Source organism: Vigna unguiculata, chromosome 7, assembly GCF_004118075.2.
Source record: "Vigna unguiculata cultivar IT97K-499-35 chromosome 7, ASM411807v1, whole genome shotgun sequence".
NCBI classification, from domain to species: domain Eukaryota; kingdom Viridiplantae; phylum Streptophyta; class Magnoliopsida; order Fabales; family Fabaceae; genus Vigna; species Vigna unguiculata.
The window spans coordinates 10,629,468-10,644,970 of NC_040285.1; the positions used below are offsets into that span (position 1 = coordinate 10,629,468).

The 15,503-nt window shown below is 35.3% G+C and overlaps 1 protein-coding gene across 2 annotated transcripts; it reads left to right on the plus strand.

Annotated features, from left to right (window-relative positions):
- The first annotated feature begins 2,129 nt into the window (after positions 1-2,129).
- On the plus strand, positions 2,130-8,633 carry LOC114192414 (thylakoid membrane protein TERC, chloroplastic). 2 transcript variants are annotated; one of them, XM_028082128.1, is made up of 14 exons: positions 2,130-2,505; positions 2,597-2,671; positions 3,125-3,243; positions 3,340-3,416; positions 3,830-3,917; positions 4,055-4,135; positions 4,231-4,287; positions 5,646-5,727; positions 6,408-6,457; positions 6,636-6,692; positions 6,773-6,851; positions 7,382-7,440; positions 8,100-8,157; positions 8,239-8,633. In XM_028082128.1, exons 1-14 carry the CDS (start codon positions 2,388-2,390, stop codon positions 8,328-8,330), a joined length of 1,092 nt encoding a protein of 363 aa, XP_027937929.1. In that variant the 5' UTR covers positions 2,130-2,387; the 3' UTR covers positions 8,331-8,633. The 2 variants fall into 2 exon arrangements, with proteins under 2 accessions (XP_027937929.1, XP_027937930.1); XM_028082129.1 differs by lacking the exon at positions 2,130-2,505 and having other exon boundaries at positions 2,602-2,671; positions 3,109-3,243.
- Positions 8,634-15,503: the final 6,870 nt, after the last annotated feature.

Genomic DNA, 15,503 nt, shown 5'->3' on the forward strand with positions numbered 1-15,503 from the left:
GGGGAGGGAGCAGATGCGGTGGGACGGGGTGGTTGATCATAGCGGGGAAGGTGGAGGTAAGGTTGTGAGGGAGGATGTGGGTTGTTGGAAGGTATTGTGGGTTGTATGGTGGAACATGTGTGGTGTGTAGGGTGGTGGGTATGTTGTAGGGGATCTGGGTGGTAGGGAGGGTAGCGGCAGGGGTTGGGGGTGCGGTAAGCCCTGGTTGAGCAGATGGGAAGTGATTGGGATGGGTGGAGGGCATGGGTGTTTGTTGAGTGGTGGTGAAGGTATGAGGAGTGAGGTTATATTCGCTTTCTTCCTCTGTGGGTTGGAAGGTCGGGGACCTTGCAGCTTCAGAGGCTTCCTTGGCTTTTCCCTTCAGGTTGGGATCAGCTTCGATCTTTCGCCTAAGGCGAGAGTTCTCTTGTCGTAGCGCCTCCATCTCGTTAGGCGCTGCGTTTCTTCAAATCTGTAGCTCTTGTTGCATCTTCGCTTGGCCGTCTAGGATGGCGGCCAGGTCAGGGGTGATGCCAGCAGGTTCTGAGGGACCAGCATCCGCCTGCTTGTTCACTCCAGCTTTGCTATGGGTTGAAACCATCTTCAGAGAAAAGCGGGTACTAAAGGTGTTCGTCTCGTGCCCCACGGTGGGCGCCAATTGTTCCTGCAGAGAACAAATAAGATGAGTTAGGCACAAGCGTCACCTTACCATGTAGTTCGTTATCTCCTCAGTTGGCCTCTTCCCGGTTGGTACATGTCAGCTTGAACCCAGGAGGGGTTACCTGCAGAAGAGACTTCGAAGCTCGAGTAAGTCAAAGCTCTCAGAAGGTCAAATATGTGATTAATGAATGCGTACGTTTAATTATTGGGGTCCACGTCTATTTATAGAGCATTAATTATGTTTGGTTATTCTATGGGTCGGGCCTTGGCTTGGGCTTTGACTGTATATGGGCCTGGGCCCTAGCCCAGGCCCTTAGGATTTATTGAACGCTGGGGGTTTTCATTATACTGAGTTTATTGGAGTGGTCAGCCTAGGCTTTAATCTTACCGGGTCTGCTGGAGTAGCCGGCCTAGGCCGGCTACTTACCTTGGCGGCTTATGTTGGTTATATGAGGTGCAGGTTGTTCCTCTAGATGTTTAGGTTAGAACTGGTACAAGTTAGGCTGACTCGGCCTAAGCTGAGTACTTGGCTACCTTAGTATATGCATTGTTTACTTATTTGGTCGAGTTTGTCTAGGTGTGGTACAACAGTTGTAATCATTTACTATAAACCAGGCATGCGTAATCTCAGTTGGAAAGGAAAGAATTGATCCTTGACAGTTATGGTATGTTGTTAATAGAGCATATCAGCATTGATGAAGGGAATAAAAACGGTCCGCGAATAATAATGATAAGATTGCGGAATGAATAATATAAATTAGGGTCAAGCGACTACAGAGAGGTATAGGTATGCTTTTCTCACTTTCTTACATACATCTCATATTAACTCACTATTTAACTTAAGCGTCACTCCATCTCCACCTCTAGAGTTCATGCAGCAAGCAGTCTTAAGAAGAATCCAGAGAGGAGCGGAAGGAGGATCAACACAAAATTCTTGAGATCACTCGGTTTCATACAAAAACAAATACATTAATAAAAACAAACAACTAAATAGTCAAATTTCAAAACTCAAATATATTTGATTTTTCGTCATAGGACTATGACTCAATATTCGGAATAAATAAAAAAAAGTCAACGACACAAAATTTTATTCTGTTTTCCTTTAAAGTGAATTAATAAACTCAAGAAAAGGTATACTATAAAAGAAAATAAACATATATTTATTTTTTATTTGTAAGAACAATTAATCTAAAAATCATTTTTCTATTGACTTTGACTCTTATAAAACCATAATGAATTTCACATTTTAGGTAACCAAGCACTTTTCACTTTCTTTTACATGTAAAAAAGCATTTTTATTTGTTTTACGGCACACGAATAATGAACTTTGAAATAAGCTAAAATTTATATTTTCTTCTGTAATTAGTTACCTACTTAAAGTAAATGGTAACCTTCTTAATAATTATTTAATTTTCCTCTATCATGAACTTTCTTAAAATATTACACAATAATATTTGTAGATCTTTGTTAAAACAAAGCGGTGACCACACTTCATCGAAACACAAACACTACACAAACGAGACAGAAACAATAACTTATCCCTTTCACAATTCTGGTCGAAACAAAGCTGTGGGAGAAGAGCACCACACCAGAGATTCCTCCCTAGATTCCTTCTCTCTCTCCCTCTCTCTCTTTCTCTCTCTCTCTCTCTCTCCCTCTCTCTCTCTCCAACTTTGGTTTCATTGTTGTGTTGTGTGGAAACTTGTGTTGAACCCACCAAGAAGTGACCCAAACCCAACCCCAAAGATATGAGATTGGCCTCTGTTGCTCACAACGGCGTCCGAATTCCATTGAAGTTGGATTACATTCGCAGGCTTTCACACTCTGCTCATGCACTTCACCATCCCATCTCTTCCTTTTGTTCAGGTCTGCTGCTACTCTCTCTTTCTCTCTTTTCTCTTACCTCAAACCCAAACGTGTCACTCATATCATTCGGGGTTTTCTTTTTGTGTGGCAGTGTACCATCATCGACCTCCTCACCCTGCTCCCCTTTTAATCTCAAGACGAATTGGGCAAGACAATTATGCCTCAGGTGATGACCCCATCATTCAGAACAAGGAAATTTGTTTGCTTTGTTTGCTTCTTCTTATATTCACCTTATTAAAAAATTTGGGGTGTGTTTGATTTCTATTTGGTTTTAGTTTTCGAAATGCTAGTAAAGAATACTGCCCATATAATAGTTTGGAGATGAGGAAGCATCACCGTGTTTTGGTGTTTAAAGCATTTGTTTCCATGATGATTTTCAAAATTTAATAGATTTTGAATAATAGTTTGGAAAACAGCTTTTAAAACCACAAAAGGAACAGGGAATCAAGCATGCCCTTGTTCACTTCAAATTATGTATAGAAATCCAGTTTTGTTGTAGTTATACTCCCATGTTGAAGTTCGAGGCTAAACTATTCATTTCTGATCCGTGTATTATATATATAATATATAATTTCTCTCTCTCTAAATAATTGTAAGTGTTAGTCGTATGAATTTTCAGAGGTAAAGAGGATTAGTGCTCAACCAAAGGATGACATTGGCAACATTGACAAATCTCCTATTCAGGAATCTCTAGCGAATGAAGATTACAATTCCTCCATTAGAAATGTAGCCTTATGGGTGGGCACACCTCTACTATGTCTTTACTTATTTCTTTTACAATTTCTCTTGTTGTTTAGAATTGAAATTACATTAGTTGTGTAAAATTTCTTGTAGGTCGGCGCTGCGGTGGCATTTGGTGTTGGTTTGGGTTTTAAAGAAGGTTTTGAGAAATCATCGGAATTCTTTGCTGGGTACGCAGAATAATTTAATTTCGTTATCAACTAGAAAGTTGGTCCAATTTTACAGTGCTCGAGTAATTGAGGTTCTGGATGAGTCAAAGTTTGATATTATGCAAAGTTTCTTGAAGATTACTTATCATATAGGGTGTTTCAGATGCCTTCATCTCTCTCTCCCTCTCTCTTTTCAATATGTTTCTCCTGTTCCTCTATATATATGCCCTCTGAGTAGTATATATTCTAGAGATTGATCAAACACCGATGTTTGAAGTTATAGTACATTGGATGCTTATTTTGGTATTTATGAACTCTAACTCTATAGTTTGAACCTTGCTGGCACCACTTCTTTTCTCTCTCTGGTGTGTTTTCACTTTCCTGAGTCATGTACTTACTGGAAAGATGGCCATTGACTTTTATGTATTTCTTAGGTACATATTGGAGCAAAGTCTTTCTGTAGATAATCTCTTTGTCTTTGTTCTGATATTCAATTACTTCAAAGTGCCGGTTACATATCAGGTGATGTATAGGACTTGTCGAGCGTAAACTATGAGCAATTTCAACTTCTTGTTTTAATGGTTCTCGGATTATGAAATTTTAATGTTACTATAAAAATAAATAATTGGTCATTTTTCCTTTACCTATTGAACTGACAGAATCGTGTGCTCTCCTATGGTATTGCTGGAGCAGTTGTCTTTCGTCTGACATTAATACTTATTGGAACAGCCACCCTTCAGGTGTGTTTCATGATGGATATATTTTCCGTATTTAACTATTTTCAGTGACTTTCATACTTGTTGCTGATCATCTTGTTCATTTATCATGAAATTAGAGATTTGAAGAAGTCAACCTTCTCTTGGCCGCAATATTACTCTACTCCTCATTTAAGGTGATGTTCACAGTATTTGAAATTTAGATCCCATATATCGATCCCTTATAACACCATCCATGTTCATGTTTGATAAAGACCCGTTTTAAGAATTAGCAAATATGGTGTTGTGGTGATTAAGAAAGCTCAATGAATATTCTCACTAGACATTAAGATAAAAATGTTATCGAGATGTGAAGGTTCAATTCAAGGAGCTCAAGAGAAGAAGAGAAGGTCACTTGATTCAAGAAACAAAAACAAGAACATAAGGAAATATAAATGGCCGAACAGAAAATGACATGCAAGTAACCAAAATAGAAGAAATTTGGTAAAAGACAGAAGACAAGAAGAGGGGAGGGGAGCTCAATGGTGATGGCACGCCACTTAAGGGGCACAAGGCTCACCATACTCAAGATTAGTGGTGTATGCTGCCACTTGAGAGCTATTCTCAACTTAAGACAGAGAAAGAAGACACTCCTAGAAAAGCTTCTCACAAAGTGGTCAAATATAAGTGTATATCTTCAAAATGTTCAACCCTTTCAAAAGTTTAAGACAGCCCTTCTTATAGGTATGGAAAAGGGCCTATTTGCAAAACAATAAAGTTCAAGATAAAGGTGCAATAACACTAAACCTAAGGCTACGAGAAACTAGGTCTAAAGGAGGTGTCTTGAAAAAGGAGACAACCCTAGCTTGGTCTCCAAGCCTTCCAAATGTGTGGCCTTGACCTTCTTCTAGAAGGTCAACCTTGCTCTCCACTACTCACTCCATGCCATGCCATGATTGGTTCCAAGACCAAGGCTCTCCTCCACTCCAAGTAGTACAATCTTCCTCCTATATAGCATAAGCTTAACGTACAAAACAAACAAGTAAAAGAGTCAACATGTCAACTTAAGTTAACTCAACTATGGTTAATAAGTCAACCAAAGTGAAGTCAACTTAGGAAAAGTCAACATAAAGTAATAGAAAATAAGGACAAAAAAGAATGGTTAGAGGCTTCCCCTCTAGTCATGCTTCTAGTAACTCTCCTTGGAAGGTCCTCCATTGCTTCTCAATGAGTCATGGACCCATCCGTGTTTGTCAAGGAAACATGATCCTTAATAGCTTAGGATATTAGACAAAAGGACATGAATATTGATATTATGCAACGATTAAAGAATATTCCCAATTTATAATTACTTCTAAAATTCAGTTTAATTATGAAGGAATGGGAATCATGGGGATCACAAACAAATCATCTAAAATATTAAACTTTTAGATGGAATCACCAGAGTATTTTTATCTCTAGCAATATAATATTTTTAAGAGGTTCATACTTCTTGTGGTATTTTCAATTCTATAGACTGGTTTTATTCACAGCATGTTTATTGTTTTGTGAATAGTTGTTTTCCAGTGAAGAAGATGAATCTGACTTATCAGATAACTATGTGGTGAAGACGTGCCAGAAATTTATCCCTGTAACAAGTAATGTTCTCTGATCATGATGTACTTATTCCTCTCCTAGTTCGAGAATTCAATGCTGATTTCTTGGGTATGCTGAAATTGAATTTTTATTCTTACATTTTAAAACAATCACAAGAATTGGTGAAAAGCTTAATCTGACTCAGCTAAAATCCAAAATGGATGTTTTAGTAGAAATGGCTGAGTCAAAGTTTAATTTGCCAATGGTTCAGAAAACTTTAGTTTTTTCTTTTCTTATGGAATTGTCTGCATGTATGTCCTTATAAGTGCAACTCATGTTGTTGGGTAAATGCAAACAGTAATTTTGATTTCACAAGTACTGTGTCATGGAATTGTGAAGAAAGGTATATTCTATTGTAGCTTCCTTCTAGTATAACCTGGAGTATTTTATTAGATTGGGTTGATCCTTTGTCTGCTATTGCAACTACTATCATTTTTGTGGTTGTGGTGTGCTGCATCGTCTTGTCATCACTGACAAATCTTAAGCCAATTGGACTTTTTGAGAACTGTTTTGTGACTTCCGCAATATGATGTTGCAGATTATTGACTTTCTGCCATTTTCCACAATCTACAATTGAGAACATTGCTTTTTCACTTGGCATGCCATTGTCTGCACTGATTCAAGTTTATTTATCTTGTTATCTTTATCATCTAAAATCATACTTCTGGAAAAATTGTTGCAGCGTACTATGATGGAGATCGATTCATAACAAATCTTGGTGGGGTGTGGAAAGTAAGTTGTAAATTACTAATCATCTTTATTTTGATAAATTGTTATTTTTTTTCTCAACATGATTACATTGAACTTTTTACTACATCATCGTTGTTCCTTTTATTTCAGTAAAAAATATTTTTTATGAATTAAATTAATTTGAACTTGATTTCTAACAGGGATCAAACATTTTGGGCAGGCCACCCCGTTGCTTATTACGGTAGCTGTTATTGAGCTCAGTGACATTGCATTTGCAGTAAGTTTTTCTCATCCATCTATTTCATATGGAATGTCTAGTTAAGTTTGCATTGGAATGCTAACTCAGTTTTTGTTTAGGTTGACTCAATACCTGCAGTATTTGGTGTAACGCGGGATCCATTTATAGTCTTTACTTCTAATCTTTTTGCCATTTTGGGTATGTTCTCGTTGCTTACATTCCCCTCATGTATGTCTGAATTTGTTTTCTATAATGTTTTGGAATTGGGATTTGTATTCCTTTACAAACTACAGTTCAAGATTTAAAGGGTAGTTCATCTATTTTATTGGGCAACATACTGTAATATATAATTTTATAACTAAGAATTTGTTGCACATAAACTCTTCTTATCTAACTATATTATATTTGAAAAATAATTTTTTAACAACTAAATTTTGACAATTTTCTCTTGCAATCTGAGGTGTCATTTTCTAAGCAGCTTTCCATTTTTCTATATTCTAAAACCACTTAAAAGATATCATCTCAAATTATAAGAGAAAGTTATTAAAATTTAGTTGTGAAAATATCTTGTCCATTATATTTTCGTACTTCACTGTCCTGTGGAGCGCACAGAGGCAAAATAGTTGTTCTTGTCATAATCTCATCACATGTGTATCTATCTAACAATTATGGGTGCTTTTTCTCATAAGTTGATTTGTATTTAAACCACTGCTATCTGTCATATGTAGGTTTAAGGTCGCTTTACTTAGTAATATCGGAGGGTATGTCTGAGTTGAAATACTTACAGGTAAATATTGACTTTGTCTGTTTTGATATACCTTGGCTGCTGCATAACTTTTTTTCCGTTTACATGTCTATCATTTAACGTCACCATGTGTATAGTTTTGGAACTTGAACTATGGTTCTGATATCATTTCCAATGTACTTTTGGGCTCATGTACTTTGCACATTTAGCAATGCATTTGCAGGATACTAAACACTTTCTTGTACACCCGATGCGGGCTAATTTTTTTTTTGGTTGCACATTGCTCATTGAATTCCTTTTCAGAAACCAAAATTGTTGGTTGTCCGTTTGCTACATCATTGAGAATCTTTAATTCGTGGTTGTTCTGTCAAAGGTTTTGATTCAAAGGTTTACGTGATAATCGGTTTTAACTCTAAATTATGACTCTTAGTAGTTTGTTCAATGTAATAAGTCTTGAAACGAATTATGATTGGTTTGTAACATCTATGTCATATATCTATTAATCTAGTATTTTACTCTCAAGTTCATAGAAGGGCGTCCCAACAGAATTTAAGCTCAGGACAATCTGCTACCTAGAATTTCATTGTCTCCTTACATAGGATAATGCATGCTGCATATTCATTGTTGTGGTATCTTACAATGCTTCTGTTTACTTATACTTCTATCCTTGTTATTGATTTCCAATTTTTGGTTTTGTCTAGCCCTCCATTGCTGTTGTTCTGGGATTTATTGGGTTTAAGATGATCCTGGACTATTTTGGTGAGTATACATTGCTTGTCAACTTAATTTATACAAAATTTGCTGTGCTTGGTTTTTCACATATGCTCATTCACTCTTCAGGATTTCATGTCTCCACAGAGGCATCTCTTGGTTTTGTAGCCTCAAGTCTTACCATTGGAGTGGTATTAAGTTTGGCTAAGAAGTCTGAGTAACTCAGAAACTCCATTTCAACTCATCATGGATTCATTGAGTGCTTATGTTTACCAAGCAATTGCATCATCATCTCCAATCCCAGACACACCTTCCCCAAAACAATGAAAACAGACCCATCGTTTCTTCTTTTATGTTGAAAACCCTCTAGTGAGAATAATTTGTTTAATACATTGGTGTCATTTGCCAATTGAGGAAAAGTTTGCTGATCATTGATCATTCTGTAAAGTTGATGATCAATGATGAAGCATAATTCTGAGTGTCAGGTATGGATATTAATAGGAAACAATGTGTTATTATATTCATGACTTTTTCTTCATGTATCCTCATGATTACTATTTGCACTAAATGCTAATATTAGAAAGATTAAAATATTCTTTTTAGTGCATTGCGTTATTTCCATTGCTACCATCACCGTTGCTACTGTCATCACTGTTGCTATCTCAAACGACATCTTCATTCTCCATTGTTATTGCACACTTTCAAAGGAGGAAGAAGAGAAGTTTGTTCCAAAAAGCTCGTTGCGGAATACATTTCATGTGTGAAAGTTTATTCTGAAAACTTGTTTTGGAAAGTTCATTCCATAAAGTATCATACATTCCAGAAAGCTTGTTCTAAAAATTCTATTACACAAAGTTCATCCTATAATGCATTTCATGTATTTTGGAAAGTTTGTTCCAGAAATTCTATTCCAAAAATTGTGTTCTAAAATTCATGTTATAGAAATTTAAAAAAGTTTGTTCAGAAAAATTTTCAAAACAAGTAATTCATAAATGACCTCTACGAAAGGTAAAATGTCATCTTAAAAATTAGGGGATGCAATTAGAACTCAGGATGTAGGAAGAAAAAGCCTATATTCGCTCCATATTATTGGCATTGATTTTTTTTAGCAAAGCTCACCCGAGACGAAAATAACAATATTTTTTATTTTTATTTATTTATTTAAAAAATGGGCATTTACTAAGAATTTGTTATCCAAATATTTTTTATAACAAAAACATAGAATTTTATCTCTTTTCATAATTTAGAGTGTTTTTAAAAAATAAAATTAAAATTCATCAAAATAACCACTTTAGTTATGCATGTCTATTTTACCATTCCCATTTTTTTTATTCATCTATTCTATTTAAACTCAAATTTTAATTTTACTTTACAAATTGAAAATACCTATTTACAAAGGTAAAATTAAATTGAAAATGTGAACTTTATTCATACATGAGCTTGAACATGGTCAAACACAAAACCGAGAAGATGAATGGACAACAACTCTATAGCGTCTTCTTTTGTTTAACTCTTTATTGAACATGTTTGTGAAAAAGAAAGATTGACACATATAAATACAACGAGAATGATAAAGCTCTTGTAATTTTTAGCGATCCTCAAGTTTTAATGTTTGAGCAAGAACATTATTTGTATTCATAGCAACCTAAAAGAGTGTTTATCTTCTTGTATATCCATATCGGGATGTTACCCACTTTTGGATAGAAAATCCGTTTATATTTTAGATCACAAACTTAGATTTAATAAAGTTGTTTAGCCAAAAGAGATTGGGTCCAATGAATACTCAAGTCTTAAGAGAAGTGGTTGTGCATTAGTTAAAAGTAATTGTGCCCAAAAAAAGACTCAAATATTAATCAGGAGTGGTTGTGTACAAAGAATACTTTGTTTTTAGTGAGAATAGGTTGTATCTAAAAATTATTTGTTGTTTATTTAGGAGAGGTTGTCTAAAGAATACTTTATCTTAGTCAGGAGGAATTATGTTCAAAAGAATACTCTATGTTTAAGAGTGACTGAACCAAAATAATACTTGGACTTAGTTAGAAGTTGATAGTCCAAATAATACTTGCTTAGTAATAATACTTGGATTTAGTTAGAAGTTGATATCCAAATAATACTTGCTTTGTACCTTATACCATTAACCTATCTTGGTAAACATTTATCATGTTAATTAAGAATTTGATGCGAATATGAAAATACCCCGTGTAAATTTCTTTCAACTTTTATTTTTTTATATTGTGTGTTATTATATGTAACTAATCTAAGAAGGAGAATTTTGAGAAAGCGTGCTTTGAAAAGTAATTTAGAAAGTGTGTTTGTCAACTTGAAGTTGCATATGATGATTTTTTGTCAAACACAATTCTTTAAAAAACTTGTTTGACAATGCATTTGTCAAATATAAACTTTGTTTATTTGCATTTAACATACAAAACTTTGCAAAACTTTCTGAAATAATTAAATACACAATTCGATCATCATTTATTACGGGTTTTTCTTGTTTTCCACGTCAAACAATAAGAACATCCTCAACAATAAAAACAAGACCTTAGCAATAACACAATTGACATAAACAGAAAAATCTAGAAACAAACATTATCATCTCTTCATTCAAATTATTAGAAATAATATATAGTGAACTTTAATTTTAGGTTAGTTTTCAAAACTCAAAATCGTGTATTTTCTACCTTTGAAACTGTAACGTCCCATTTAATTATTAAACGAAATTAAAGGAAACGTCACGCAAACGGTAGTGCAATAGTGTAGTCTTGGGGTCCTTAACCCAACTCCTACAACCTAGGCGCACCATGATGCCAACGGAAACCAGATACAAGTCTAATAGAGAGTGTAGGGTAGAAATACATAAAGCGATACATGGGCCGTAGCCCTAAAGAAAACATGAAGAAAATAACTCCAGTCCAGATGGTTAAGCAGCGGAATCACCATTCCCTTGTTGGCCACGAGAACCTCGCCCATCTGCTCCCATCAATCAAATTGATGATCATCGCAAGAAAGAACAAGCACATACAATACAACCATACAACAAAACGGGTAAGCTAGAGCCAATAACATATTCATCATACAGTCAATTATATTTTCACCATCCCATATCCATACAACCAAGCATGTCATGACTCTTCATTCAATACACTACGACTCGACTCGACTCATCCGGATACGTATAACCTAGTCGGATTCAGCGGATGCTTGCACTTGTGGTGGATACCTCTGTTATGTGTTACAAGTGTTACGATGGATCAATTTTCCCTCACCACAAGGTTAGCCCTTAATGAATTTCAGGCCTCCTGCTACTCTCACCACAGGAGTCAATCCGCTCTAGGTGAGACTAACTGACTCCTCAGAGTGTCAGGATGCAACCTTACCTTGAATCCTTACATGGTTATACAGATGGGGCACTACCATGAACACCCACTACCAGGGGCCATGGAATTACGTCCCGACCACTGAAGCGCGACCCTGAAAGCCTCACCTAAAGACCCCCAAGGAATTATGCACTGACGCAGACAAAATACGATCATACAATCAAATAATATTCACCATGCAAAGATACCCTCATTATATCAACCTTTAAAGTCGTTACCTTTCAATTTCCAGATTCAACCCATTCCAACTCATCATAACCCATCCATGCTCATAGGATTTTAATTCATCACATTTTCATGCCACTTTAACAATGACCCACTCACTTAGTTCACATGCCAACTTTCATACCAAACCCATCATTTATAATTCATGAATCATGTTACATGCACCACATACTCCATTATATACATATCACTCATCATACATTCATACCCACCCAAAGCAGATCATCCAGAAATAAACAAACATCCAATCACAACACTGTCTCGCCCAACACCTCGCTCAGGCAAGACAGTCTCGCTCAGGCGAGTCCTCCCTTCCGCCTAGGCGAGGGCACAAAACAGGAACAGGAACAACGCGAGATCTCGCTTAGGCGAGACCCCTCTCGCCTGGGCGAGTTGTCTGCTCGCTCAAAATTAAAGAGTTAGCCGCCTGGGCGACCTTGGGCGAAAAAGGCTTGGGCGAGCCTCCACCAGACTCGCTTAGGCGAGTCCGACTCGCCTGGGCGAGATTACCAGGTCTCGCCCTGGATTCACCTGCAGCAGATACAATTTTCCAAATCCTTCACTCATACGAAATATCCCACACACCACAAATAGCGATTTATCCACACAAACATCCAGCAGGCTCAAACAGATCAAAGGCAACCCAAAAACAGATTAAGGACAACTCAAACTCGAAACCCTAACTTCCCGTACCTGGAGGAAGGGTTAAGGGAAGCCTTGGCGACACGATAGCTAGCACTGTTGTCCTGGGAACGACTAAAGAGCTGGAAAACAGCGGAGAAACAGAACCAAGGGGGATTTAATACGAAGCCTTAACTGGAATAATGCCAAGGAAAATCATACAAGCTAGGAGGGGTACTTATGCGGAGTAGGAACTGAATTTGAGCTAGCTCGAAGTGGACCTTAGGGCAAACCCTAGCAGAGCGTTCTGTGAGGGAGGAGGGAGAGTGACGGCTGCTGAATCTTCTACAAGAGTGCAAAGTGAGGGTTAGGGCAAACTGAAAGGGTTTTATCAATTGGGCCAGCTCTAGGCCCAAACACAAGAGGGCAGCCCTTAACTTTAGGGCAGAAATGGCCAATCAAACTTTGATGGGCCTTACAAAAACTTCATAATAACATGAACTTTCTACATTTAAACTTTAGTTTTAAATTTTAGATTTTTTATTAATACGTATTTCATCTTTTAGGTTGATGATTATTATGCATGCATGAGTGAGAGGTACTGTGATATGCATGTTGAATGTACAGGTATATGGAGAAAGTAATATATTAATCCATGGTTAGTCAATTAACTTATGGGGTGATAATTATATTTGTCATATTGATGTTAATTTGAAACTCAATAAAACAATTAACTAAAGTATACCACTATAATTATTTGGGAACTACTGCGCATGCACTATCATAGACTAATCACTGCCTATGAGATTGAATTCATGCACCTCTATAACACTTGGTTAGGGTGATACTAAAACTCTTCCTTTAATGCTTATATCGAAAACATAATACTTATAACTTTGATATCACTATTTAAACTTAAACAATAAATAATTTTATTATCAAATAAAAAGAAATACAATTTTATTATCAAATAAAAAGAAATATACATTCCACTGTTAACTAAAGATTTACTTTTTGAAAATGTTGAAAGTAACTAAAGAAACTACTCCCAAAAATTATCCAAAACTTTCATCACTAGTGTGCATCTTTCTCAACACCTATGTTACTATGGGTCGGGATAAATTGTGATCATTATAGTCAAAACACAAATATAACACATGTGCTAAAGTAAACGACACAACCTTTAGTTCTTTTTTATCATAATTACATCACACAATATCAAACATTGTCTCATCATAAGATCTCAAACTACCAAAGTCACAAGTTCTCTTAGAATCTCCACCAGTTCTCACATAGAGCTTCCAACTCACACAAAGCTACCAAACACCCTATTCATATGAAACTACTAATTGTTACTCTCACACAAAGTTTCAACCTTTCGTTCACTCAGAACTATTCTCACATAGAGCTTCCATCCACTTGTTTCCACAAACAAGGTTACCTGTTGTGTTGCTCACACATAGCTAAAATTCATACTCACACAAGAATTTACAAAGTCTACTTATATTCACATAAATTTACAAAGAGACTTATAGTGCTCACTACTACTCAGAGATTTATGAAATCCACTCCTGTTCATACAAAGAATAACGAAGTCCATTCCTACTCACAAAAAGATTGACAAAATCCAATCCTGCTCACAGAGATACTAACAAAATCCATCCATGCTCACACAAAAACTAACATGGTCCATCAATGCTCACATAGAGACTTACAAATTGCACAATGTACCCCTTCCCATACAAGGTTTCACACAAACACACAACACCTCTTCGTATACAGGGTTTGTCCCACAAACACATAAACAAGTTTTCCAATAAACCCTGAAATCATAAAAAATCAAAACTTTCAACTCATTCAAGCAAAAAAACAATAAAACCAGAAAACAAGAAAACAAGTTAGTGCCCCTATAGTCGTACATTTATCACACAACACTTCACAAGAAAGAAATAAAGTTACCTTCACTTACCTGAATACATCAAATGCTTAAACTAAACCCTTTAACCTTCACTTTGAACTATATGTCTCTTTTACATATTTTCCTTCAAAATTGTTTCAAAATCACTCAGGTTATCCTTTTTCACTTTCTAACCACTAAAAAGCTTTCAATTTGAGTGCTACAACACTACCTAACTCACCAATTTAGTGTGAAACTCTCAACCTAAAAGTTCAATAATCTTCTAAGGAAATATAAACAAAGAAATAGTTTACAGATATTACTATATTACTGTATTCATAGAATCTAATTTAGTTTATATACCCTTTATAATCACTTTATCTCGTAGGAAATTTGTTTATTATTTTCTTAATTGAAATATTATTCATCAAATCTTATCTCTTAAAAAAATTAACTAAAATAAATCTCTTAAAAGAATTTTTAAATTTTTTTATCTCTTAAAAAATCTTTAAATAAAATAAATCTTTTAAATACTTATTTTATCTCTTATCAAAATTCTTTAAATAAAATAAATCTTCTAAATTAAATAACTAACAAACTATTTTGTCTCTTATTATAATCTTTTTAAAATAAAATAATTACTAAACCTTCTATTTTTTTACTTAAAATATCCATTTAACATTATTTATTTATTTTCTTAATTATTATAATTTCCAATCCTTCTATGCATCAAATTTGGTGCAATAACCAAGTTACGGTTGACCTTACCTCAAACCCCATGTATTATCAAATATGAATTAAACACTTAACATTCAGTTGTCACTTTTTTCGAGAAGAGTTAGCGGAAAAGCGACAAGTTTATTATGACAGAAAACTAAAATCACAAGATGAGAAATCCCAAAATCAAAACCGGAACAAAAAGCACGTCATGTCAATCTCTCCATAGAATAGACGACAAGCACCCACAAAAAGACCATGACCAAAACCACACAAAGAATGTTCAAAATAAAAGGGGTGGGGGAAAGAAAGCCTAAGAACAAGTCTCTCCATAGACTAGATTACAACCACCCACAAAGAATGTTCAAATTAAAGTTCATTTCAACAAAATACACCAAATATGTAGGTTGTACAAATTAGGAATTAGAATCATTATGTTACGGACAATTGTAAAAACTAAATATGTCATTATTATTATTATTATTATTATTATTATTATTATTATCAAAATCAATTTTTTACTTTCTAACATTTATTGCAAAAGTTTAGTTGAAATA